The sequence below is a fragment of the Bos taurus genome, chromosome 11 (genome assembly GCF_002263795.3).
Source record: "Bos taurus isolate L1 Dominette 01449 registration number 42190680 breed Hereford chromosome 11, ARS-UCD2.0, whole genome shotgun sequence".
Lineage (NCBI taxonomy): Eukaryota > Metazoa > Chordata > Mammalia > Artiodactyla > Bovidae > Bos > Bos taurus.
In genome coordinates this window covers 38,094,692-38,122,585 of record NC_037338.1, presented here as the reverse complement: position 1 = coordinate 38,122,585, position 27,894 = coordinate 38,094,692, and the positions used below count along the sequence as shown (strand labels likewise).

The 27,894-nt window shown below is 36.3% G+C and overlaps 1 protein-coding gene across 3 annotated transcripts in view; it reads left to right on the top strand.

Annotated features, from left to right (window-relative positions):
- The window catches only part of CCDC88A (coiled-coil domain containing 88A), a 118,460-nt gene that overhangs the window by 5,954 nt on the left and 84,612 nt on the right, over positions 1-27,894 (top strand). For all 3 annotated transcript variants that reach the window (XM_005212640.5, XM_024998823.2, NM_001206209.1), the window contains exon 3: positions 24,137-24,245. In XM_005212640.5, coding sequence (XP_005212697.1) covers positions 24,137-24,245 — 109 coding nt within the window. The remainder of the gene's footprint in view (positions 1-24,136; positions 24,246-27,894) is intronic.

Here is a 27,894-nt window from a genome sequence, read left to right as displayed (position 1 = left end):
AGATCTGGCTGCTGCCCGATTCTCTGTTTTTATCTTTGCATAGTACCAGTCTTCAGTGCATGCCCTAAGATTGAGCAAACTTAGAGTTCCCAAAGACAAGCGGTGTTCTCACATGTCTCTGTGCCTTTCTATACACATTTCCCTTCCTTAGAACACTCTCCACCTCCTTACTAGTGCTTTCTTTAGCTTTGCAGCCATTCCCGGGCCCATCTGAGGCTTAGCACTCCTTGTGCTTCCGTAGGACCCTATTTTTACCTTGGTAATAGCAGTTTTTGGTATGCTAGACTCTACTGACTAACCTGTGTCTTGGTACCAAAGACTATATCTTTTATATCTCTGTTCCTAACACAGTGCTTGATACACAGTAGGTTCTTGATACACTTATCTTGAATGAATGAATAATAGGCTGTGTGGTGAAGTGGAATGGATTTGGGCTTTGCATCAGATGGACTTGGTTTCATGTCACCATACCTGCCTGTTCATGTTTCCTCAAACAAGTCATGATCTTTCACAGCTCAGTTTTGTATGATCTCTATTGGTGTCATCTCACTTAACTTCTCAGTTTTCTCATTTATAAGCAGGATAGAAAGAGAATCATAGTGTTATTATAAGAATCAAATAGGATGGTTTGTGCACAATGCTTAGCATATAGCGAGTGCTAAGTAGATGTTAGCTGTTGAAATCTTTTATTTCTATTATAATAATAACTGTCTTCTAGACTTCCCTTCCTCCCCCCCGACTTTTTTTTTGTGCCAGCAAATTCCTACTCATCCTTTAACATGCTGAGAAGCCCCTTGGCAGAGTTAATTGCCCTCTCCTATGTGATTCCTTAGCTACCTTTACTAAATTGTTAAATTGTTGTTACTACTAGACAGTTAGCATTTAGAGGCTAGAGATTTAGTGTTACGAATCACCAGCACTTAGCATAGTGCCTGGCATGTGTCACCAGCATGTAGCATAGATTGGTACATCTAAGTTTTCAGTAAATGTCAAAGGAATGAATGCATGCTTTGTAATTTTATTAATTGTCAGAATTTTGAGGACACTCTCTAGTTTTAGTGTTGTACAATTTTGTTTTACTTTTTAGTTTGTCTCCCTTTTTTCCCTAAGTTAAAAAAAAATTATTTGTTTTTGGCTTTCTAGGTCTTCCTTGCTGCCCTGGTTTTTCTTAAGTTGTGGAGAGCGGGGGCTAGTCTCTGGTTGTGGTGCCTGGACTTCTTATTGCAGTGGTTTCTCTTCTGGCGGAGCGCAGACCCTGGGGTGTGCTGGCTTCAGTAGTCACGGTTCCTGGGCTCTCAAGCACTGGCTCCGTAGTCGTGCTACACTGATTCTTTACCACTGAGTCACCAGGGAAGCCCTTTAGTTTGTCTTCCATTTCTCCTTGCTTTTGTTTCCCCTCTGTCCCCTTATTTATTTTAATTACCTTTATTGGAGTTTTTCCCCACCTATGTTATGTCTTGCTGAGGTGAGGTGGTAAGAACAAGTCATAGTTGGTGATTTTGTATGGTATTAGAATATAGAGAGCCTTCAGTTTGTGTTCCAGTAACTTTCTTGTTGATGTTCAACATACTGAGATTTTTTTTGTCCACAGCTCAATAGTAAAAATTCAAATTAATAATTTGTGGAATTTAGAATTCATAAACTCACAGTTTTGTATCTGAAGAGGTGAATCTCAACCTCCTATCACCATCCCTGACTCTGGCACCACAAAGAGGTCTCTGTGCATGCCTGTGGACATCTTGCATGTACCTGAGATCCAGGCTCTTGTACGCCCTCTTCCAAACAGCTACTCCTTGGCCCAAGGATGTATACATGTGTAGCATTGAACACATGCTCAGAACAGATGGGAAAAGAGGCCTGTGCAGGTGCTGAAATTGGGTTCAGTTCAGTCGCTCAGTCGTGTCTGACTCTTTGCGACCCCACGAATCGCAGCACACCAAGCCTCCCTGTCCATCACCAACTCCTGGAGTTCACTCAAACTCACGTCCATCGAGTCAATGATGCCATCCAGCCATCTCATCCTCTGTCGTCCCCTTTTTCTCCTGCCACCAATCCCTCCCAGCATCAGTCTTTTCCAATGAGTCAACTCTTCACATGAGGTGGCCCAAGTATTGGAGTTTTAGCTTCAGCATCAGTCCTTCCAAACAAAACCCAGGGCTGATCTCCTTCAGAATGGACTGGTTGGATCTCCTTGCAGTCCAAGGGACTCTCAAGAGTGTTCTCCAACACCACAGTTCAAAAGCATCAATTCTTCGGCGCTCAGCCTTCTTCACAGTCCAACTCTCAACATCCATACATGACCACTGGAAAAACCATAGCCTTGACTAGACAAACCTTTGTTGGCAAAGTAACGTCTCTGCTTTTCAATATGCTATCTAGGTTGGTCATAACTTTGCTTCCAAGGAGTAAGCGTCTTTTAATTTCATGGCTGTAATCACCATCTGCAGTGATTTTGGAGCCCAAAAAAATAAAGTCTGACACTGTTTCCACTGTTCCCCATCTATTTGCCGTGAAGTGATGGGACCAGATGCGATGATCTTCGTTTTCTGAATGTTGAGCTTTAAGCCAACTTTTTCACTCTCCTCTTTCACTTTCATCAAGATGCTTTTTTGTTCCTCTTCACTTTCTGCCATAAGGGTGGTGTCATCTGCATATCTGAGGTTATTTATATTTCTCCTGGCAATCTTGATTCCAGCTTGTGCTTCTTCCAGCTCAGCGTTTCTCATGATGTACTCTGCATATAAGTTAAATAAGCAGGGTGACAATATACAGCCTTGACGTACTCCTTTTCCTAATTGGAACCAGTCTGTTGTTCCATGTCCAGTTCTAACTGTTGCTTCCTGATCTGCATACAGATTTCTCAAGAGGCAGGTCAGGTGATCTGGTATTCCCATCTCCTTCAGAATTTTCCACAGTTTATTGTGATCCACACAGTCAAAGGCTTTGGCATAGTCAATAAAGCAGAAATAGATGTTTTTTGGAACTCTCATGCTTTTTCCATGATCCAGCAGATGTTGGGAATTTGATCTCTGGTTCCTCTGCCTTTTCTAAAACCAGCTTGAACATCTGGAAGTTCACGGTTCACGTATTGCTGAAGCCTGGCTTGGAGAATTTTGAGCATTATTTTACTAGCGTGTGAGATGAGTGCAATTAGGTTAGAGGTATTTTAATAAGAAATTCCATAGTTCCAGATAAATGGAAGTAAGAAGTGGTGGTGTAGAGGTTTGTCTTCTTGTTTTCATGGACTTCTTGCCCAGTGGTGAGGGGCGTGTCCTGAGGAGGGCCAGAGTGCCACTCTGGACAGAGACCTCTTTTGCCAGGATCTATAAACATAGTGAGAAGGATAAAAGGGATGGTTCATTCAGAGATCAGTTCATTCATTTAATAGCAAAGTCTGTATGACAAACTATCTGATAGGTGTTTGGGATGTGATGCTGAGTAAGATACAGTCTTTTTTGCCCAGTAGTAACGGAGACGACATGTAAACAAATTGCAGTGTGACATACGTGCCATGTAGTGGAATTATGTTCTTGGTACAGTGTTGGCACAGAGAGGTAATCATTTACATTGAGTAGGAGCAGTGAAGTGAATAGAAGTGACAAATAGTGGCGGTAAGAGGGAGGATGTTTTAAATAAAATAACATGAAACATGAAAATGTGAATAAAAAATGGTGGCATTGGGGAACTGTAGGATATTTTATGTGGCCAGAGCAGAGATGTATGCTTCTTGCACATGGGAAATGAATTTGAAGAGGTGGAGAGTGGCAAGCTGTCCTTAAGAAGCCGCATTGAGAGTATCAAGTGTTTTCCTGGAGAGATGAATATTTGTTCAGGTCCTCTCCAGAGAAACGGAACTGACAAGATTGTGTCTTCGTGAGTGTGTCTGTATGTGTATGTGTGTACATGTGTGTGGAGAGAGAGAGAGAGAGATGTATAATAGATTTATTTTAAAGAATTGGCTCAGGAGATTGTGGAGGCTTAGTCTGAAATCTAATGGAATGGGCCTGCGTGAACTCAGGGAAGAAATGCACTAAGTTCAAACGCAATTTTCTAGCAGAAAGTTCTGTTTGTTCCATTAAGGTCTTCAAATGGTTGGACAGTGTCCATCCACATTATGGAGGATAATCTGCTCTACTTAAAATCAGTTGACTTAACATGTTAATCTTGTCCAGAAAACACCTTCACAAAACATGCAGAATAGTATTTGCCCAAATATCTGGGCACTGTGTGTTCCAGCCAAGTTAACATATATAATTAGCCATCATAACTAGTGTTTCTTTAACCAGGTCCACAGGTATTCTTGGGAATCTTTAGAAATTTTAACTTTTTTGTTTCCATGTCATTAATTTAAATTCTTTTTCAAGTGGTAATAATAAAGCATTTCTTTTACAGTAGTTATTCCCTACTGAAAGTTGTTTTTTTTTTAATCATAGATTTTAAATTAGTTTCTTCAGTGACTTTTTTCAGACAGGCGCCTAAGACTCTTAGGATGTCTATGGACAGATACTCAGAGATTCTTGATAATTTATTTCTTTAAAATGTGTCATTCACTACTTTACTTATCTTGAAAAGCATTAATATAAACTAAAGAACATTGGAGTAATTAAGCAGATAGCATTTGCATATTAGAAGGACTGAGTCTCAGGCCAGAACAGAGATAGAAACCACATTGATGTAGAAATGATATGGAAGAGAGAGAATGCTGATGTGATGGGACTGGGCTACCAGTTTGGTATGGAGAATGAGAAAGTGATGTGTTTAAGATGATTATCAAGCTTTTTGCTTGGGTGGAGAATGGATGGTAGAGGGGCTTCCCTGGTGGTGCTGTGTTAAGAATTCATCTTGCAGTGCAGGGAATGTGGGTTTAACCCAGGGATCCAAGATCTCACATGCAACTAAGTCTACATGCCATAATAAGACCTGATGCAGCTATATAAACAGATATTTAAAAAAAAAAAAAAAGAATGGATGTTAGTGGTAGTGCCTTTTGTAAGTAAGGCATTATGAAAAGTTAAGGGGACGGAAAGTGTGGAAAATAATTTTATTTTGGAATGTCTGGTGAACAATGAGAAATATCTTGTGGGCAGGTGGATATACATAGGTTTGTGCTCAGGAGAAAGGCTTAGAATAGAGATAGAAATACGGGAATTAGCTTTTAAGTTTGTAATAGAAATTAAGGACATGATGTCAAAAAATAAACAGAAGGGCCAATGACATGTCCTAGGAAGCAGCAACATTTAAAGGCTGGAAGTTAGAGGAAAGTGGAAAATTTCACAAGGCTGCTGGGAGGAAATCACAAAGGGAGTCAGTTAAAAATGAATACAAGTATTGTCTTGTAGGGTTGATGGCTTATTTGAGATTTGGAAACCACACATTTTAGCAAGCCAGTCAGCATGGTTGAGTTCAGTGATGCTTAGCACTCAGAAACTGACCCAGAAGATCTGGGGAGTTTATTCAAAATTAGGGATTGATTCAGATATGTGGAGTAGGAACATTTTCAGGTGAGAAGTGAAATGAATAGAATGTGAGCATTAAAGTGAGTAGGGAAGTGTTAGGGGAGGTTGATAGAGTTTGCAGTAATGAAGAGTTGGTTAGAAGGAGTGAAGAAGTGAGACAGAGTGGTGTGTGCTGTTGAGGTCAGAGGGGACTTTTGGAATTTGAGCTTTTGGAGGTTGCAATTGTGAGTGGTCATTTAGAGCCAAACTTACACCGTAGTAATGGGTGAATAAAATAAAATAGAGTGAAGGTAACTAAAGTTGAAAAGGAACTTATTTGCTTATTCTTTATGAAGCTATGGTCTCTTGATCACCATTAGAGGTAGGCAAAAGTATTTTGAATTAAAAAAGAAAGCTGGATAATAAATAGCTCATTTTAACAATGTTACAATGTAAGAAAATTTTAATAGTAGGGAAAGAAGACCAGTATTGGAAATTTTATTAGCATAACCCTTGTATTAAAAATCAAACTTTGTGGAATATCTAATAGTTTTTTGGGAATTTTTTTTAAATGATGTATTCTTAATGTGACTTACTTTCCTAGTGATAGCCAGAAAAAAATTTGAACTTCACATTACCATTGACAACATGACTGTTGCCTTTCCCTCGCGTGGTAAAGGACCAAGGATGATGGCTTAGGTTTTAGGTGTTGAGTTCTAGTCCTTGGTAAGACCTGGATTATTTATTATAAAGTGGTAGTGGATAAGACCTGGTGGGCTGCAGTCCATGGGGTCGCTAGGAGTCGGACATGACTGAGCGACTTCACTTTCATGCATTGGAGAAGGAAATGGCAACCCACTCCAGTGTTCCTGCTCCCCCAGGGACGGGGGAGCCTGGTGGGCTGCCGTCTCTGGGGTCGCACAGAGTCGGACACGACTGAAGCGACTTAGCAGTGGATAAGAAGTGAAGAAAGACCACTGGAGGCAATACTCCAATCCTTCTTATTTTTTTGTAAGATTAAGCAAAATTTTATTTTGCATTATTTCTGAGAGTGTATTTTTTTAAGTATAGTTGATTAACATTATGTTAGTTTCAGGTATGCAGCATAATGATTCAGTATTTGCATATACTGTAAAATGATCACAGAAGTCCAGTGAACATTCATCACTATTCGAGTCCATTTTTGCTGAGACTGGTTATGAAAGGGTAAATCACAGTAAAATCCTAGTTGATTTGAATGTTCAGTGAAAATGGAGTGTTGTTTACTTATAATTGAATGCTAATTTCATTTTCTCCAACTCTTTGTTTAAAATCTTGGCAAATGAATTAAACTGTATTTCTACCTCTGTAAATATATTGTATATGTGATGATTCAACATCTTGCAATATCTCATTTTATTGTTTTAAAGTTAAGTATTTGTGTTAAGTATTGAATGTATATAACTGACGTAGATGAGTGGTGAATGATCCCAAGCATGTGCTTGAAAACAAACCTCTTGTTAGTAGTTTTTTCTCTTTCTTTCTTTAGTTTTCATGAGTTTTATGTTTCTTTTCAGTGAGAGTGTGTGTGTGTATTAGCAGGTTTGGATTAGGAACAAACCTAAAAGAGTAGGGAACCCTACTGTTCATATATATAAGTTAGAAGTTTGGTTTAGCTTCTTGAGTTATGGATAGTCAGGGAAACCTAAATAGGGAGGAAGCTAGATTTGATTCAAATCTTGTAGAATGATTGGACTTGATAGCCATAGATGAGAGGAGGGTGTTTTAAAGTAGGGAAGCAGCTTGAGGGAAAAGTATATTATGTATATTTATTAACTGGAAGGTGGTGAGGGGACTAGCCTTAGCAGAAAATCCAATTTGGGGAACCATAGTAGGCCAGGTTATAGAAAACCTGAAAATTCACTAGTTATGAGTTAAACTGCATATACAGTCATTGAAGAGCCATTTAAAATTCCTCATTAGGGGATTAAAAGTAATACTTTAGGAAAATCACTTTGGCGTTAATTGGCAGCACAGACTGAGGAAGGAATTCATTTGTTTATTCAGTTTATTGAGTATATACTATTTATAGTATTACAAGTACTGAGAATTACACCGGTGAATTAATGGAGGTTAAGTGAAGTCACTCAGTCGTGTCCAACTCTTTGCGACCCCATGGACTGTAACCTACCAGGCTCCTCTGTCCATGGGATTCTCCAGGCAAGAATACTGGAGTGTGTTGCCATTTCCTTCTCCAGCGGATCTTCCCGACCCAGGGATTAAACCCTGGTCTCCTGCCTTGCAGGCAGACGCTTTAGCCTCTGAGCCACCAGGGAAGCCCCAGTAATAGTGCTTGAGGAATAGGTAAGGAAGATAGGTGGGTAGTAATGACGTCATTTATGCTTTTGGTGTTGAGGTCCTTGATCAGGGTGAGGTGTATGACTAGAGAAGAAGGAGCAAATTCAAGAATTACTGCAGAAGAATTAATGGAATTCTAGTTACAGTGTGTGAAAAGGAAGAATGAAAGATGATGCGAAGATTAAAGTTGAGCAGACTATATTTAAAATTATGTGCTTATAAGAAAAATGATGTGAAGTTTGAATACTTAATTTTGCTGAAGAAATAAAGATACTTTTATTTTTCATAGCTTGCAACTAAAAACATTTAAATGTGTGAGATAGTGGTGTGTTTAGACAATGAGGCCTAATTTTGTATGAGAAATATTTCAATTGCTATGTGTCTGTGCTCTTGTTTAAATTCTCATTACTATCATTTAGTGCATATTTTGTTTATGAATTTATTTTGTAAAACAGTTTTAGGATGTGTTATTACAGTTCTTTTGGGCTTTTAGAATGCTTTAAAGTGTACATTTATAGGATATAGCTTATCTAGGAGATTAAACAATCCCCTGAAAATCAGGTTGCTTTGTTTTGTTTTTTTCTATTGTGCTGTTCACCTTTCTTGACCAAGAAACTCTCCTTTTGCAGTTTTAACTGTTTAGAACTTAGCTATCTTTATGACATACATCTGGTAATTGTAAGGATTTAAAGTTTTGTCTCTGCTAATAGAGGTTAAAACAGTGCTTCAGAGTTTAGGTAGTGCTGTCTTCAAATTTTTCTGTTATCTGAGAATATTTGTATATTACACATTATTCTGAAGACATAGGCTATTACACAGTTATTTACTCTGGTCTTTTTTGCATAGTTCTCCAGAGGTTTTTTTGTTCTTAATTCTATTTTAAAAATGAAAGTCTTAAATTTATAGAGAAATTAAATTCAGTATTTATTGAATATTGTATGTTTTTCCTCTGAACATCCCATTATCCCTCAACTTTGCTGTTCCTAGGCACTTTTAAAATATTCTGAAATCTTAAGTCATATGTTCCTCTATTAAAAACTAGTGATCCGTATTTATGAAATTGGAGGTCCTGGAACAGTTTACTCCTCCCATTTGTAGACCATCTTGCCTATTAATAATTTCTTACCTCCCTATTTGTGCTTTTCTTCTTACTTGGTTTTCAGTTGATCACATCTTTTTCAATACTGTGCTTGTCATATGTGTGGCTGTTTTTTCCCCTTCTGTTTTACTTCTTTTTACTGTATTTTTTCTTTCATTTCAGTCTGTCCTTACCAGTGCCTTTTTAAAAGGCATCTATTGTTTTGCCTTTAATTAGTGGACTTATAAAGAAGTTAGCTTGTGATTCTTTTGGATCACTTTTATGGTATACTGAAAAGGGCATATATTAAACCAGTATCATTTAGTAGAATTCTGCTCTTAATAGAATTCATATTCTTAGAGTTATCCCTAGAGTTATGGGAACTATTTTTGTTTAATATTAGAGAAACTGATGATGAAAAGGCATTTTCTTGTCAAATTTTAAAACTTCTTACTTGAGGTAAGTTTCTCTGACTGTGTATTTTAGTTCATCAATTAGAAGAGATTGTACTTTGGAAAATACTTTTTAAAGTTTTTCCTTATTTTACAGGGCTTTATTACTTCTCAAAAATGACAATGATACATGTCATTGATAATTAATCAGATGAACTATTTAAATTACCCTAGGAGGATTTATGGACTTCAGGTTAAGTATCTTTAGTGAATTGATAGTGTGGGAGTGAAAGCCATGCTAGTTAATAAGTTGGTCACTGATCGAGGAAAATACCTAACTGCACATCAGCTCTGGAGAAGGCAATGGCACCCCACTCCAGTACTCTTGCCTAGAAAATCCCGTGGATGGAGGAGCCTGGTAGGCTGCAGTTCATGGGGTTGCGAAGAGTCGGACACGACTGAGCGACTTCCCTTTCACTTTTCACTTTCATGCATTGGAGAAGGAAATGGCAACCCACTCCAGTATTCTTGCTTGGAGAATCCCATGGACGGGGGAGCCTGGTGGGCTGCCATCTATGGGATCGCACAGAGTCGGACACGACTGAAGCGACTTAGCAGCAGCAGCAGCAGCACATCAACTCAGTTTGAGATTTCTTGAGTCTCTAGGGTAACTGGATCTGGAGTATATACTACCCTGGAATACTGATTTAGACCGACACCTGTGACCCTTTCTTAAGGCTTAAGGGCAGTGGATGAAAGTTCCACCACTGGTCGGTGATGCCCCTTGGTACTATATAAACAATTTTTGTTTCAGTGACTCGCCATGTGGTTGATCACTGAGTACATGAAGATTCTGTTACTTTATGAAGGCACTGATACTAAGTCCTCAGAGTTCCATAGTCAAGAACAGAAGTTGATTAGCCTAACACAGTAGTCTCAAAGTGAGACCAGCAGATAGCTGGGAGTCTCTCTGGTTGTCTCTCAAGTCAGAATTATTTTCATAATAATATTAAGATATCATTTGCCTTTCTTGCCTGTGTTGCAAAAGCAATAATGGCAGAAGAGCAAAAGTGGGTAAAACTCCTCACATCTTAGCATGAACAGTGAAGTAGCACCAGATTTTGCTGGTAGTCATATTTTCCACACTATATACTTATATATGTACTTATAGTCTTCACACTATGTACTTGCAGTTAAAAAGAAATCCAGCTTTACTTTAAAATGTGTTGATAAAGTAAAATTTACCTTGTTTAGTCTTGACTCTTGAGTGTGTGTCTTTTTTACATTCTGAAGGACAAAATGGGAAGTACGCCTGAAACACTTTTGTTGTATAATAGGGTATGATGATTATTTCAAGAAAAAATACTCATGATTTTTTGAGTTTCAAGGCGGAGCAAGTCTCTGTTTTGTGGAACACTGTTTTTACTTGAGAGAATGACTGATGGGCAAACTATAGTTATTCAAGCTTGCTGCTACTGCTACTTCGCTTCAGTCGTGTCCGACTCTGTACGACCCCATAGACGGCAGCCCACCAGGCTCGCCCTGGGAGGGCGTCCCTGGGATTCTCCAGGCAAGAACACTGGAGTGGGTTGCCATTTCCTTCTCCAATGCATGAAAGTGAAAAGTGAAAGTGAAGTCTCTCAGTTGTGTCCGACTCCTAGCAACCCCATGGACTGCAGCCCACCAGGCCCCTCCATCCATGGGATTTGCCAGGCAAGAGTACTGGAGTGGGGTGCCATTGCCTTCTCCATATTCAAGCTTGAGTTCTCTGCAAACACTTTCTCAAAAATGAATAAAGTGAGCCTATCACTTCAAGGAAGATATCTCATACTATGTGTTGTCGGTGATAAGACTGAATTATAGAAATCATGAACTTGGTAGCTTCAATATTTAGACTTTTCTGGTGAGATTGGAGGTGATAATAGTGTAATTTTAAAATACTGAATAATAAAATGTTCAATGTTTGGAAGATCTGTGTAACTCAGTGGAAACAGAATTTTCAAAATGACCGGTGCTTGGTAAGAAATCATGCATATGTAAAAGATCCATTCAACGTGTCAGATAAACCAGTAGATTTTAATGTTATAACAGCAAGACAAGTTCATTGATAAGGGCTTGAATTCCAGATTGTGTCCAACCTTTAAAAAAAGTAATATTTCACTGAGTTCTGATAGTATCAAAGAAGAATATCAGTAATTATTATCTGAATAATTATCTGAAAGGGCTATTAAAGTACTCTTCCTTTTTCTGATTGCATGTTTGTGTAAGGTCAACTTTTTTCATATATTTAGAGCAAAATAATGTGTCACAACACGTTGAATGTAGAAGTGGATTTAAGAATTCAGATGTCTTCTACTAAGCCAAACATTAAAGAGACTTGAAATTTACAAAGTTATGAAAGAATGTCATTCCCTACTAAAAATTTTTTTACTGTTTTTGAAAAGAATATCTACTTGTCGTAAAAATGCTCTTTTATGTTAACATTCAGTGAGTTTGTTATTTTTAGATAGACTAACAAATTATTTTTTACTTCTTAATTTTAATATCTAATATAGTAAAATATAGATAGATATAACACATAAATAAGAGCTCCTTAGAGTTATCAATAATTTTTAGGAGTGGAAAAGACATCTTCAGACCGAAAAGTTAGAAAACTGCTAACCTAGTATTTGAAGAGCTCATGTTGTCTCATTCTAACAAGTAAGGGGTGTATCTTTAGTCACTTTATACAATTCAGATAAAACCAGAGTTAAGTGTATTGTAGTTTTATTCTCTTTGGGTCCATTTTCGATTTTTAAATCAGAGCATTAATTCTGTTTGTTAAGGGAAGATTATGCTGTACTGCTAGCTCAGTCTTGGGCTAACTAGAAAATGTCAGATATTTCTTCAACTTTTGAATCTTAAATTCTCTATCTTAAATTATGAAAGTGTTTTAATACATGAAGATGGTTGGGGCTATGTCCATAATCTCAATGCGGTAATTGTGTGTCATATACCTCTTTAAGAATGAATGTTTAGTCGTTGTGAAGATCAAATTAGTTAAAATGTGAAAATGTTTTATAGATATATAAAAGATTATATTAATACTACATTTTATTATTGGCCATCATGCATTATGATTGAGTTTGTGAGAAGGGGGAGATGCTAAGGTGAAGGGATACATTCTTTTTTAAAACCACTTAGTTCCCTGATACCTTACTACTTGGATAACCCTAAATGTGATGATATTTTTCCAGTTAATATTTCATAAAGCTATCATTCTGGTATATGTACATTTGAAATTAGATATGCAAATTAGTTATTTCAGAATGTTTCAAGATGACATGGAAATACTATTCATTTATGTTTTATGTGATATATCTCAAAATTAAAAAAAAAAAAAAAGCCCTGTGTACAACTAGCCTTAAATTAGAATGGCGTTGTCAAAAACATGGGCACATGTAGTTGTTAGGCACCAACACTAAACAGATGGTCCAAGAGGATCCATAACAGGTTTGCAGTCTGGGTAGAAGAGCATAAAGCCATTAAAACTATCAGATTTCTCTTTTTCATAGATAATAGTCAATGAATAAATAAAGATATAATCCTTCGTTACATAAGGACCAAATCTTAGAATATTAGTTGCAGAATTGCTAACTTTTCCTTCCTCTTTTACTCTAATTTAAAAATTACTATATGCAGTGACAGATAATACTATAGCCTATTTATTGAAATTAATGTATCTTGTCATAAGTAGGTCATTTATAAATGTGAAATTGCTTGAGGCAGTCTTTTACTGCCATGTTGCATTTAACTTGTGGCTGGACAGATTTGAGCTATATTTATATTGCTAGGCTATTTGCCTCTCTCAATTTTCATCTTATAAGAGGAAATAGTTTGAAATTATGTTGACTTAGAGAAAGCTGTGTATGATTAGAAAGGTACTTCCTCACATATTATGTGTGTATCATTCAATAGCTCATCTTTTATTTTCGAAAAAGCTTTTTTCAAAGATAGTCTTTTTTTTTAAGGTGTGCCTTCAAAAACTTAAAACTTCATTAATTATGAATCTTTCTGAATTAATCTTTGTTTAGCATTTTAAGTATTAAACATGAAGAAAAACAGGATTTTAGAATACTGAATAGACTACAGTTTCTTTTTAGAGATTTCTGGACTTATAGTAAGTATGTTTAAATTGCTACACTGTGACCCCTGTATCCTGTAAAGAAATAAACCTTAAAATATTTTCTTATGTTTATGCATAGTATCACACATCTTGTGACTCTGAATCTCTAGCATTGAGTGCCACGTCTTTGACCTCATATTTTTCCTACAAGTAAATAAAAAAGCTTCATGAAACAGCATTTTTTTGTGTCGTTTCCCTCTTTAAAAGAATGTTCTACATGGTTAAAAGAATTAGTTAATACCAAAAGGTTCACAGTGAAAAACTATAATCTCTGCCCTAACTTAGCCACATTTAATTTCTGTTCCCCAGAGTAAAACTTTTAACTTTTTTTAAAAAGTAGTTTCCTTGTCTCTTAGCCCTGAATGTAGTGAAAATATACCTGTCCTAGTATTTCTTTTTATTTTTTTTACCCTAGTATTTCTTGATTTATCCCTTTCAGACAGTATCTACTAACTTCCTGATAATGGTAGGTGAGATTTTAGCTTTTTTTATGTCCCATCTGTTTGTTTTCTTACACTAGCCTTCTAATTTATTGCAAGTTAAATCAGTAATCAATATTCATATGTAATGTTTCCTTCAGAGCCAGGTAGCGTATCCTTATTATATTTTTCTTCTTTTTAAAAAAATACTTCTTTTCCTAAAGTTACTAATTTTCTTAAATTGCATTATTTTCAGTAGATCCATCCTTAAATGTTTAATAGCTTTTCATGGGAATTGAGATTAAGACTTTTCAGGCAATTTCACCTGAGAGAAGTCCTCTCACATAAAGAGATGACGTTCTTGGGGTCAGGAGGCCTGTTTTCAGGGTCCTAACATATGTCAGTATGACCCTAACTCAAATTAAGCATGAATCAAATGGGAAACCCAAGCCTTGTAATTGAAAGTTTATTGGCTTTCACTCCATGCCTAGAGTGCTTAGCAGTTACCCCCGTCTCCAATTCAGAATTTTATGGGTGGACTGTGATGCAATATCCAATGATTCTAAAGCAGTAGGAACTTTCCAGTTCTGATTGATTACTAAAATAACTCCCCAGAGGTACAGTGTAGATTAGAAACTGAAATTGAGGTCTTGAGTACCTAGGTATCAGCCAGTTCTTACCAAAGAATTGCACTATTCTATTGAAATTGCTCATGAGTCTACTAGATCTACTATATCTAGTATCTTGTAGGATCTACTAATTATCTAGAAATCTCCTCAAACCCCATGTTAATCATAGCAAATATCTATAAACATAAAGCAACTAGAAAACTTTCATTCCCCTGTCTTTTAAGACCCTTGTTGAAAGTGAGGTTAATTTTAGGTGTTGAAGTACTTTCTGTAAATTTTTCAAAATACATTCTCTAACATATCTTAATTGCATATTTCCTATTTTCCTAGATTTCTAAAATAATTTCATCTGCTATGCTTAGTGTATAAAAACTGGACAGTTCCTGCTCTTTATATTCAAAATTGTTTTAATTGTTATACACAGTCTTTCTCAGAGGCTGAAGAAACGATACAGAACTTACATATTTTTTTCTGCAAAACTTTCTTAAAAGAATTTGAGCAAACCAAAATTCTAAATTCTTAAAACTTGCTAATTCTTAGAGAAGAGCTTTATGCAAAGGAGACTATAGGCCTTTCTGGCAATTTAATAAATTTTGAAATATCATACGAGTAATGTTGGACATAAAATTTTAATAGAAACTTTAAGACAAGTTTAAAAAGCACTCTAAGAACGCAGAGAAACTTGGTAACAACTCTGTGGAGGCAAAGATAATATTTACATTATAAAATTAGTTAAAGAGAATGATATCACATGTGTTTATTGGAATATTATGCATCTATTCCAAAGTATAATCTGAATTATGTATTGTCATGTAACAGTGGGCTTGTACTGTAAATTTGTGGGATTTTTGGTTTACGTACCTCTTCAGTAGAACTACTAAAATAGAATTTCTTAAATATTTTTCATGTGAATTAAATACCTAGATTTTTAAATAAAATAGTACTGTAATGAACTGGAGAGGGGAAGGAAATGAATCTTCTTTAGTTTAATTAATCACTATGAAAACAATCAGGAATATGCTCAAACAAAACAAAAAAGCAATGATTTATTGTACACATGGATTTTATAGATGACATTGCCGAAACCATTTTCTATTGGTATTGTCTTTGTTTTCTTGAGTAAGAGAAAAGATTGAAAGAGAGTAAAGGGAAGAATCTATGAGAGCCTAGGCAAATCACTACTTTGGACTTCAATTTTCTGATTTATAGTGAAACTAGATAATCTCTAAAGTATTTTGGGGGTCTAAATGTTATCATTTAAGGGATAGTTATAGGTGAGAGGTAATTTAAGAGAATTCAAATACAGAATAAGGAAAATAGGAATAAAACATGGAAGAAGACTAGAGAGAAAAGATACTTACTGAATGTCTGTGATTACAAATGAAATTTATGTACCTGTAGTATACCTAACATTTTTACTAGAGTTATTCCTACAGTCTTTTCCCAATTACAAATGTACTTTTCTCTACAGTGATAGCTTGACTAAACTAAGCCCTTATACATTAAGTAATAATATAGCTACAGTATGTATGTATAGTATGTAACTTACTGACAAAAAGTATACCAAGTTAGTTACATAAAACAGGATTTTCCCTTCAGCTGTCTGAATTTTTAACCATGACCTGACCTTACTGCTGTTTATCTTTTGTCTGCCATGACACATAATCTGACTTCTGCAATATAGTCTCCTTATTTTTGAGGGTAGCTAGTTCTGGTTGGTACCTTTACCTAAGAGATCTACTTTTCCACTTATACACCCATTTGCTTTGGGCTATTCATTGTTCATAATTTGCTTTAAGTATAAGTCAATCACAAGTCAGATTTATCTTACTTTTCTATTATTCTTAATTGTTCTGTATGTCTCAAATTGTAGTTTAGAACTGTGTTCTTCAACTGATCTTTGGGACACAAACCTTAGTAGGGAGTGTCTATTCAAGTCTGCCAAATGACTTTAGCTTGGAGAATGTCATCTCGTAACTCTTAATAGTAAGCAACAATTTTTAAAACTCTTTGCTTGCCATACATCAACATGAATCCACCACGGTTATACACGTGTTCCCCATCCTGAACCCCACCAATACATGTTGTAATTAGCCTCCAATTAAAATAAATAAATTTATATTAAAAAAAACCTCTTTGCTTGGTCTCAGATCATTTATTGTTTTTATCTATTTAAACATTTGCTTAGGATATATGCTGATTTTAGAGAATAATAAGATAATGTCCCTGCTGTCAGGGAGCTTACATTCTGGTGAGAAAGTAAAAGGCATGAAGGCAATTAGTATTGGAAGACCTATAATAGAATGGAGAAGGCACTGGCACGCCATTCCAGTACTGTTGCCTTGAAAATCCCATGGGTGGAGGAGCCTGGAAGGCTGCAGTCCATGGGGTCGCTGAGGGTCGGACACGACTGAGTGACTTCACTTTCACTTTTCACTTTCATGCATTGGAGAAGGAAATGGCAACCCACTCCAGTGTTCTTGCCTGGAGAATCCCAGGGACAGGGGAGCCTGGTGGGCTTCCGTCTATGGGATCGCACAGAGTCGGACACGACTGAAGTGACTTAGCAGCATGATAGAATGATGTACCAAACATGGGAATAGTAGTTACACTATGGGGTGGGGCTGATGGAGTAATAGTCTAGGATTGTGAGGACAATTCAGTGTTAAAGATGTAACAATGTAATATTCACTACATTAACACATTAAATGAGAAGAATCACATGGAAGTAGATGTTTGAGAAATTCACCAGTTAAGATAGTAAATAGGATTAGGAGGAACCTTAATTTGAAGGAGGGTGTTGATCAGAAAATGACGGTGAACATTAGGTATTTATGGCAAAACATTAAAAGCAGTCTCATGAAATTTGAGAAAAAAATAAGGATAGCTCTTATCTCCATTATTATTTGTTAATACAGTAAGTAAAAAACAGAAATGAGATATACAATTGGAAAGGAGATAAATTGTCATTTACTTAACATTTTTTCAGCTAGAACATCCAAGAAAATGAACTGAATAAACTAAATTTTAAAAGGTGGTTAATCAGAAGTGTTATATACAAAAACTACAGTTTTCCTGTTACACACTAGCAGTGACCAAGAAGACAGTGTGATAGAAAACAAATCCATTTCACACACAAAAACCCAAGGAAAAAAGCCTACTTAAATATGTAAATACCATTCTGCATAAATTTAGAAATTTTACTAATGTGAATGTATCAAATTCATTTTATTAATAAAATCACAATAAATCTCAACAAGCTTTTCATAGAATCTTAATAAATATCCTAAAACTCATAGAAAAGAGCAGCAAGCGTGACTAAGCAGGACAATTTACAAAACCAAAACAAAGGAGAAGGACTTGCTCTAACAGAATCAAGATGGCAATAAAGCCATAGTAATATTTAAAGGGTTTTGATGGCACAGGAATAGACAGATGGGTTAAAGAAACAGAATACATGCCAAAAGTATAGCTACACTTACATGGAAACCTAGTATAATCATAGAGATCAGTGGAAAACAATAAGCTCTTTAGTAATTGGTGTTGGGATAATTGATTATCAATATGTAAAAATTATAAACTACATTCTAGAGAACCTGTAAGAGCAGGTTTTCTAAAGGATTTCTAAAGATAAGAGAAATTTCTAAAGGATTTTCACCAACAAACAGGATTTCTAAAGATAAGAGAAATACACAAAAATTGACTGTATTTACATATCAGTAGTAATCTACTAGCAAATGTATTTTTAAAAATTACATTCACATTAACAGCAAAAACTGGAAGGAATTTATGAATATAGCTAATAAAAGCCCTTCCTAGAGAAAATTAAAAAGTGGTTTTGTAGTAAAAATTTTTAGTAAAAATTAAAAGTGGATCATATCAATGGATATGATCTCAAAGCACAGCAACAAAAGCAAAAATAGGCAATTAGGACTACAGTAAGCTAAAAAATTTATGCATAATTAAGGAAACAGTCAACAAAATGAAAAGGCAATCTATGATAGTTGTAAAAGAAGTTATATACTAATAGATTGTGATCACTGATAATTATGGGGAATCATAAGTGTATACTGATATAAACATACATAAATTGAAGATAGATGTAAATCAGATTATTGACATAGTTTCAAAGTATGCACAAAATAATTTCAAAAGGAAAATAGTGACTATCATGGAGAAAACTGGCAGATACCAATTTAATCAAGTGATAAAAGTGAATATTATCAGTAATGGGATAAAGTGAAATCATGTACCTCCTCTTAGCATGCACTGAGAACATCAGAGCATCTCTCCTGCATTTCTCCTGTCAAAGATGTAACCTGAACTTACTTATGAGCAGTATACAATTTAATCAGACAAACCCAATTGAAGGACATTCTATAAAAAATTGGCCTATAACTGGCCTATAACTTTTTAAAGTACATAGGTCATGAATTTCAAGGAAAGATAGAAACTGTTCCAACTGAAAGGGACTGAAGATTGTAATTCAGAATACTGAATGCAAAGTGTGGTTTTGAGCTAGATCCTTTTCCTATAAATCCATTCATAATTGGAGCAAATTTTAATGGATTCTAAAGATTGGATGATAGTAATTATATGATTGTTAATTTCCCAATTTTGATAGTTACATGTGTTTGTACAAGATAAATACTAAAATCTTTGTAGACTCTTGGGTATCAGGCCATCAGTTTATTCTCAAGTGGTTTAGGAAAAAAACTGTACTGTCCATGCAACTTTTTTGTTAATCTGTTGCCCCTTAGCTCCTTTAGTCTTCTTTGTTCATTTCAGGTGTTTTTTTTTTTTTTTCTGTGTTTTTGGAATTTTTTTGTGTGTGTATGTCTTCAAATTCACTGATCTTTTGTAATAGTTTCTTATCTTCTATTACAGAAATACAGTAAAATTTTCATTTCAGATATTATATTTTTTAGCCTTAGAAGTTCCATTTGGGTTTTTAAAAATAGTTAACTTTTTTTTCACATAGTGTTTATTTTTTAAAAGTTCTTTAGTATATTCATAGTAGCTCTTCTGAAATCCTTGTTTGCTGTTTCCATGGTCTCTTAATTTCTGGGTCTGTTTCTGTTAACTGTTTCCATTTTCTTTCCTGTTCACAAATCACAGTATTTATTTATTTGTTTTGCTTCTTTGCATGTCTAGTAATTTTTTACTTTATGTTGGACATTGTGATTATTACATGGTGGTGTCTAGATCTTGTTCTTTAAGCAGTGATGAAGTTTGTTTTGGCAGGTTTTCAAGTTACTTGCAATCAGCTTGATCCTTTCTTTTCTCTTCTTTTTTTTCTTTCCACACCACATGGCATGCGGGATCTGAGTTCTCTGACCAGGGTTCAGTCCTTTGTCCCTTGTAGTGGAAGTTCAGATTCCTAACCACTGGACTGCCTGAGAATTCCCAGCTTGAGCCTTTCAATGCTTGTTTGCAAAGCTTTCTAAGGAGCTTCTGGAATAGCTTTTACTCATCTGCTAGTTTAGTTGCAAGATATGATTCTCCTGAGGACTCTACTGATGCTCTAGGTATTTATTCTGAGTGGTCAGAACTTAAATTTCTCTCTGCACTCTGTGAGCTTTGGGTGTTATCAAGTTTCCAGCTTTTCTGTACTTGTCCTCTGCTCAGCCTCCTGGAGTTTTAGGGTACATTTGTACAACTTAGTATTTAGTCAAAATCTTAAGGGCATATTTTGGGAGTTCTTTGTTTGTATAGCTTCCTTGTCTCTGGTTTTCTTTTCTGAAAATTTCAGTTTTTTAATTCCCCTAAACTTTGTCTCCCTGAGTTCAGGGAGACGTGGGCTACCCTTCCTTGTGTCTCATTCTGGAAAGTACTTACTGTTTCATTAGAGAGAGCTTTGCTAGAGATTATAGTCTTGTATTATTTGGTGTCCAAAGTCTGAAATTAGTTACTGTATGTTTTGTCCAGTTTCTAATTCTTTATGGCAAAGGGCAAATTTGGTGCTAACTGTTCCTCCCTATATGATGTTTTAGCTGAGTTTTAATTGTATTATTTTCTCATCTAGTACTATGAGCAATCTCAGTGTACACAGTTGAGCTGATCCAGTATCAGGGATTGACAGTGTAAATGTGATTAAAAAACAGAAGGATTAGTGTTGAGAGTGCTGGCAAGAGAATAGTTGAAGTAAAGCAGTAGTTCTCACAGTACAGTTTGAGGGTCCTTTCAGAGAGTCCACAGGCTCTGTCTACTTTTAACTGTCTGTGTGATGCTGATTTCTTTTTGTATATATATATAATTTTTTATTGATTTATTTTTGGCTGTGCTGGGTCTTTGGTGCTGCATGGACTTTTCTCTAGTTGCAGTGAGTGGGCTTCTTACTATCTTGGTTTATCTTGTAGCAGAGCAGGGGCTCCAGGCACACGAGCTTCAGTGGTTGCAGCACACGGGCTCATTGTTGCAATTCCAGGGCTCTGGAGTGCAAGCTCAGTAGTTGTGGCACACGGGCTTAGTTGCTCTGCAGCATGTGGGATCTTCCCGTACCAGGGATTGAACCCATGTCTCCTACTTTGACAGGCGAATTCTTTACCACTGAGCCACTGGGGAAGCCCCTTATTTCTTCATATACATGAACCAAAATAACAGAAACAGTAGATGGAATGCAGAAGCAAAGATGAACATCAGCCCTCCCCTTTTTTAACATTAAGCTAGATATTAAAGAGATATGTAAAAATAGTAAAACAGTGCCAGTCCTCTCAATAAAATTTTTTTTGGTTTGGTGTTTATAAGCATGTAATGGGTTTATTTTGTTTTTTAATGAGTCAATAAGTAAACAAATGTGAAATTTTCTGTTTAATTTTCTGGTATGGTAAATATTGATAAATGTAACCCACAAAAGAATTGCTGAAATAAAGCACCATAGAGTGCGGTCTAGGGAAGGAACTGAAGGCATCAGGAGTACAATAGACTGTGTAAAAAAGGGAAGGATTAAGGAATGAGAAGTGTTTGTTCAATTCCTATTCTCTACTGGGTTAGTGTCAGTCTTCTCTGCATTCTCCTGTGGAGGTACCTGCACTTAAAGTCTGTAATCATGGGTTAATACTCTGTCCCAGCAACTTCTTAGATTTCTGCTTTATGATATTCTGCACTCAGCCCTTGCATAGGGACATTTCACCTGGCAATGTCATTTTCTAGCTTGACCTCCTTGTCCTAATGAGGAACTAGATCTTCACTAATGTTCTGGCATTAACTTATACCCTTCTGTTCTAGTACCACCCCTTTTACTTAAATTTCCTATTCTTTAAAAAAAAAAACAACTTTAATTAAAAATTTTTATTTTCTTCACCTTTATTGACATATAGTTGACAAAATTGTAATTATTTAAAGTGTACGTAGTGGTGGCTTTATGTATGTGTACATGTGAGTGGATTCCCACCATCTAATTAATTAATACATCCATCACCTCACATTTTTAACTGTGTGTCAGAACATTTAAGTTCCACACTCTCAGCAAATTTCAATTATTTAATATAGTGGTTACCATGTTTTTCATTACATCTTCAGGCCTTATTCATCTTATAGCTGAAATTTTATACCCTTTTACCAACCTCTCCCTCTCTCCACCCAACTCTCCCATCCCCAGATGCTGGCAAGTGTTTTTCTACTATTTCTATGAATTTGACATTCTTTTAAAAATTATTTTATTTATTTTAATTGGAGGATAATTTCTTTACAGTATTGTGAAGGTTTTTGCCATACATCGACATGAGTCAGCCACGGGTATACATGTGTCCCCCGATCCCGAACCCTGCTCGAACCTCCCTCCTCACCCTGTCCCTCCAGGTTGTCCCAGAGCACTGGCTTTGGGTGCCCTGTTTCATGCATCTAACTTGGCACTGGTCATCTGTTTTACATATGGTAATATACACGTTCCAGTGTTATTCTCCCAAATCATCCCACCCTCGCCTTCTCCCAGAGTCCAAAAGTCTGTTCTTTACATCTGTGTCTCTTTTGCTGCCCTGCATGTAGGATCATTGTTACTGTCTTTATAAATTCCATATATATGTGGATTTGTGTTTCTCATTCTGACTTACTTCACTCTGTATGAGTTTGACTTTTTTTTTTTTATTTCACATATAAAGAAGAACATACAGTATTTCCATCTCTTTCTAGGTTATTTCACTTAGCATGACCCCCTCAAGTTTCATCCATATTTTCACAAATGGAAGGATTTCCTTCTTTCTCATGTCTGAATAATATTCTGTCTGTGTGCATGCTAAGTCACCTCAGTCTTATCCGACTCTTTGCGACCACGTGGACCATAGCCCACCAGGCTCCTCTGTCCATGGGATTCTCCTGGCAAGAATACTGGAGTGGGATGCTGTGTCCTCCTCCAGGGGATCTTCCTGACCCTTGGATTGAACCTGTGTCTCTTAAGTCTCCTGCATTGGCAGGCATGCTCTTTACCACTGGTACCACCTAGGAAGTCCCTCTATCTGTGTATGTACCTGTGTGTGTCTGTATGTGTATTTCATATGTTTTGAATCCACTTATCTGTTGTAGGACATTTGGGTTGTTTCTATATCTTGGCTATTGTAAATAATGCTGCAGTGAATATAGGAGCACCATTATCTCTTTGAAATCTTGTTTTTATTCCTTTGTTTTTTATACCCAGAAATGGGATCGCTAGATCATATGGTAGTTCTGTTTTTAAGTTTTTGAGGAACTTTCACAGTGGTTGCATGAGTGTATTCTCAAAAGCAGTGCACAAGGGGTCATTTTCTTCACATCCTTACCTACCCTTATCCCTTTTCTTTTAATAACTGTGATTCCAACAGGTATGAGGTAATACTTCTTTGTAGTTCTGATTTGCATTTTCCTGATTCTTGACCATCTGTATGGTGTTTTTTTTTTTTTTGAAAAATGCCTGTTCAGTTCCTCTGCCTATTTTAAAATCATTTTCACTAGTGAGGTGTATAAATACTTTGTATATTTTGAACATTAACCCCATTAAATAAATGATTTGTACATATTTTCTCCCATTGAATTATGTACCTTATCATTTTTTCTGTATCCTTTGCTGTCCAGAAGCTTTTTAGTATGATGTAGTCACACCTGTTTATTTTTGCTTTTATTGCCTTTGCTTTTGGTGTCATTGAATTTATTTCTTAACCATGTCCTACCTTTTATTCATTTTCAGCTTATGCTACTTTACAATCATTCATTCCTATGCTTTTATTAAATCTACAAAGTTTATCCAAGATGAAAGTGATATCTTGTGTCATGACTTCACTCTTTAATTTCTCTGGGACATTGCCTGCTCAAGTATAGTCCTCGTTTGCCACTGAGAAGATACAACATTTATTATTAGTCTAAATTTACATTATTGATTTAAATAGATTTATTTTGGGTAGTGGAAGTATATATATTCAAAGGAAATAAAATGTTATTAATTTCAAGAAAGATGAAGAGACAAAATGAGAATGAAGTGCAACATCTGACTTATATTTTACCACTGTCTCTGAAATATCAGATGCATTTATATTAAAACCACAGGATACATGTCAAAATAATCATGTGTCCTTTTGGATCATCTGTCAATGAAGATGAATACACAGTTTGTTTATAGAAAAAATGTATTTTTTGATTATTTTTAGTCATCTATAAATTAATAGGTATATTTCAATATAATTTTTAAAGTATTCCTTTTTTTATTTCTTACAGTAATCCTAAATCAGAGAGTCAGAGAGTAAATAAAAAAGTCAACAATGATGCTTCACTTAGAATTCATAATCTGTCCATTTTGGTGAGACAGATAAAATTTTATTACCAGGTAAGTAGTTCTTTTTTTAATCTAATATTTTAATAACTGCTTTCATAATCACATTTTTGTGTTGCTATGCTATTAGTCACCTAATATATACTAAAGGCTTATTATATACCAGGTATTGGTCTATTTGTTGCAGGTAGAGTAGTCATAACAGTTTGTTTCTTATGCAGTGTTAAAGATACAAACATGTACTTCATAATTATCAAATTTACAAATAATTATTCTATGATTTTTTAAATTTCCTGATAGTTTGTATAGTGAAACACTTTAGGTGCAAATCAGTTTAGCATTGTTTTATTATTCTGGAGAAATTACACTGTTTATAATTGTTTCTACATGTTTTTCTATATACTGCTTTAAAATTTTTCACCCTACTTCTGTTTTTTTTGGAAACTGCTCTTGAAATTGTACTTTTTATTCTTTTCATAGCAAAGGCCAAAAGTAATCAGTAGCTTACTCTTTTTATGCAATAGTATTATGACCGTAGTTCAGTTCAGTTTCAGTTCAGTCGCTGAGTCGTGTATGACTCTTTGCGACTCCATGAACCACGGCACACCAGGCCTCCCTGTTCATCACCAACCCCCTGAGTCCACAAAACCCGTGTCCATTGAGTTGGTGATGCCATCCAACCATCTCATCCTCTGTTGTCCCCTTCCCCTCCTGCCCTCAATCTTTCCCAGCATCAGGGTCTTTTCTAACGAATTGGCTCTTTGCATCAGGTGACCAAAGTATTGGAACTTCAGCTTCAGCATCAGTCTTTCCAATGAATATTCAGAATTGATTTCCTTTAGGACTGTTTTGATTTCCTTGCAGTCCAAGGGACTCTCAAGAGTCTTCTCCAACACCACAGTTCAAAAGCATCAATTCTTCAGCACTCAGCTTTCTTTATAGTCCAACTCTCACATCCATACATGACCACTGGAAAAACCATAGCCTTGACTAGACGGACCTTTGTTGGCAAAGTAATGTCTCTGCTTTTTAATATACAGTCTAGGTTGGTCATAATTTTCCTTCCAAGGAGTAAGCGTCTTTTAATTTCATGGATACAATCACCATCTGCATTGATTTTGGAGCCCAGAAAAATCAAGTCAGCCACTGTTTCCACTGTTTCCCCATCTATTTCCCATGAAGTGATGGGACTGGATGCTATCATCTTAGTTTTCTGAATGTTGAGCTTTAAGCCAACTTTTTCAGTCTCCACTTTCACTTTCATCAAGAAGCTTTTTAGTTCTTCTTCACTTTCTGCCATAAGGGTGGTGTCATCTGCATATCTGAGGTTATTGATATTTCTCCCGGCAGTCTTGATTCCAGCTTGTGCTTCCTCCAGCCCAGTGTTTCTGCATATAAGTTAAATAAGCAGGGTGACAATATACAGCCTTGACATACTCCTTTTCCTATTTGGAACCAGTCTGTTGTTCCATGTCCAGTTCTAACTGTTGCTTCCTGACCTGCATACAGGTTTCTCAAGAGGCAGGTAAGGTGGTCTGGTATTCCCATCTCTTAAAGAATTTTCCACAGTTTCTTGTGATCCACATAGTCAAAGGCTTTGGCATAGTCAATAAAGCAGAAATAGATGTTTTTCTGGAACTCTCTTGCTCTTTTGATGATCCAGCAGATGTTGGGAATTTGATCTCTGGTTCCTCTGCCTTTTCTAAAACCAGCTTGAACATCTGGAAGTTCACGGTTCACGTATTGCTGAAGCCTGGCCTGGAGAATTTTGAGCATTACTTTACTAGTGTGTGAGATGAGTGCAATTGTGCGGTACTTTGAGCATTCTTTGGCATTGCCTTTCTTTGGGACTGGAATGAAAACGGACCTTTTCCAGTCCTGTGGCCACTGCTGAGTTTTCCAAATGTGCTGGCATATTGAGTGCAGCACTTTCACAGCATCATCTTTCAGGATTTGAAATAGCTCAACTGGAATTCCATCACCTCCACTAGCTTTGTTCGTAGGGATGCTTCCTAAGGCCCACTTGACTTCACATTCCAGGATGTCTGGCTCTAGGTGAGTGATCACACCATCATGACTATCTTGGTCGTGAAGATCTTTTTTGTACAGTTTCTGTGTATTCTTGCCACCTCTTCTTAATATCTTCTGTTAGGTCCATACCATTTCTGTCCTTTATCGAGCCCATCTTTGCATGAAATGTTCCCTTGGTATCTCTAATTTTCTTGAAGAGATCTCTAATCTTTCCTGTTCTATTGTTTTCCTCTATTTGTTTGCATTGATCGCTGAAGAAGGCTTTCTTATCTCTCCTTGCTATTCTTTGAAACTCTGCATTCAAAGGGGTATATCTTTCCTTTTCTCCTTTGCTTTTCGCTTCTCTTCTTTTCACAGCCATTTGTAAGGCCTCCTCAGACAGCCATTTTGCTTTTTTGCATTTTCTTGGGGTTGGTCTTGATTCCTGCTTCTGTACAATGTCACGAACCTCCATCAGTTCATCAGGCACTCTGTCTATCAGATCTAGTCCCTTAAATCTATTTCTCACTTCCACTGTATAATCATAAGGGATTGATTTAGGTCATACCTGAATGGTCTAGTGGTTTTCCTCACTTTCTTCAGTTTAAGTCTGAATTTGGCAATAAGGAGTTCATGATCTGAGCCATAGTCAGCTCCTGGTCTTGTTTTTGCTGACTGTATAGAGCTTCTCCATCTTTGGCTGCAAAGAATATAATCAGTGTGATTTTGGTGTGGATATCACCATTTGGTGATATCCACGTGTAGAGTCTTCTCTTGTGTTGTTGGAAGGGGGTGTTTGCTATAACCAGTGCGTTCTCTTGGCAGAACTCTTATTAGCTTTTCCCTGCTTCATTCTGTACTCTAAAGCCAAATTTGCCTGTTACTCCAGGTGTTTCTTGACTTCCTACTTTTGCATTCCAGTCCCCTGTAATGAAAAGGACATCTTTTTTGAGTGTTAGTTCTAGAAGGTCTTGTCGGTCTTCATAGAACCGTTCAACTTCAGCTTCCTCAGCGTTACCGGTTGGGGCATAGACTTGGATTACTGTGATATTGAATGGTTTGCTTTGGAAACAAACAGAGATCATTCTGTTGTTTTTGAGATTGCATCCAAGTACTGCATTTCTTTTTTGTTGACTCTCTTGTTGACTATAATGGCTAATCCATTTCTTCTGAGGGATTCCTGCCCGCAGTAGTAGATATAATGGTCATCTGAGTTAAATTCACCCATTCCAGTCCATCTTAGTTCGCTGATTCCTAGATTGTTGATGTTCACTCTTGCCATCTCCTGTTTGACCACTTCCAATTTGCCTTATTTCAGCCATTCCCCGTTAGAGTTTTTAAGCTCTTCTTGTCTTGTATTTTAGTTCTTTTTAAACCCCATTAATTAAATATTAAGCATACTGTTAAATAAATCAAGTCAGTGTTCTTTTTGATCCAGTCACATAGTTTCCTTTTTTCCTCTACATGGTTTTCTGTTGTATCTCAGATCTGCCCTGATACTGCTTTCTTCCTGAAGTACATCCTTTAGTTGTTTGTGTGGAAAAGGCTCGTTGATAGTAATGTTTATCAGTGTTTGTCTGAAAATGCATTTCTTTCATCCTTGTTCTGAAAAGATAGTTTCATTGGGTATGTAGTGATTGGTTAATAATTACTTTTCTCTCAGTGCTTTTGCGGGTTTTTACCTTCTCTCTCT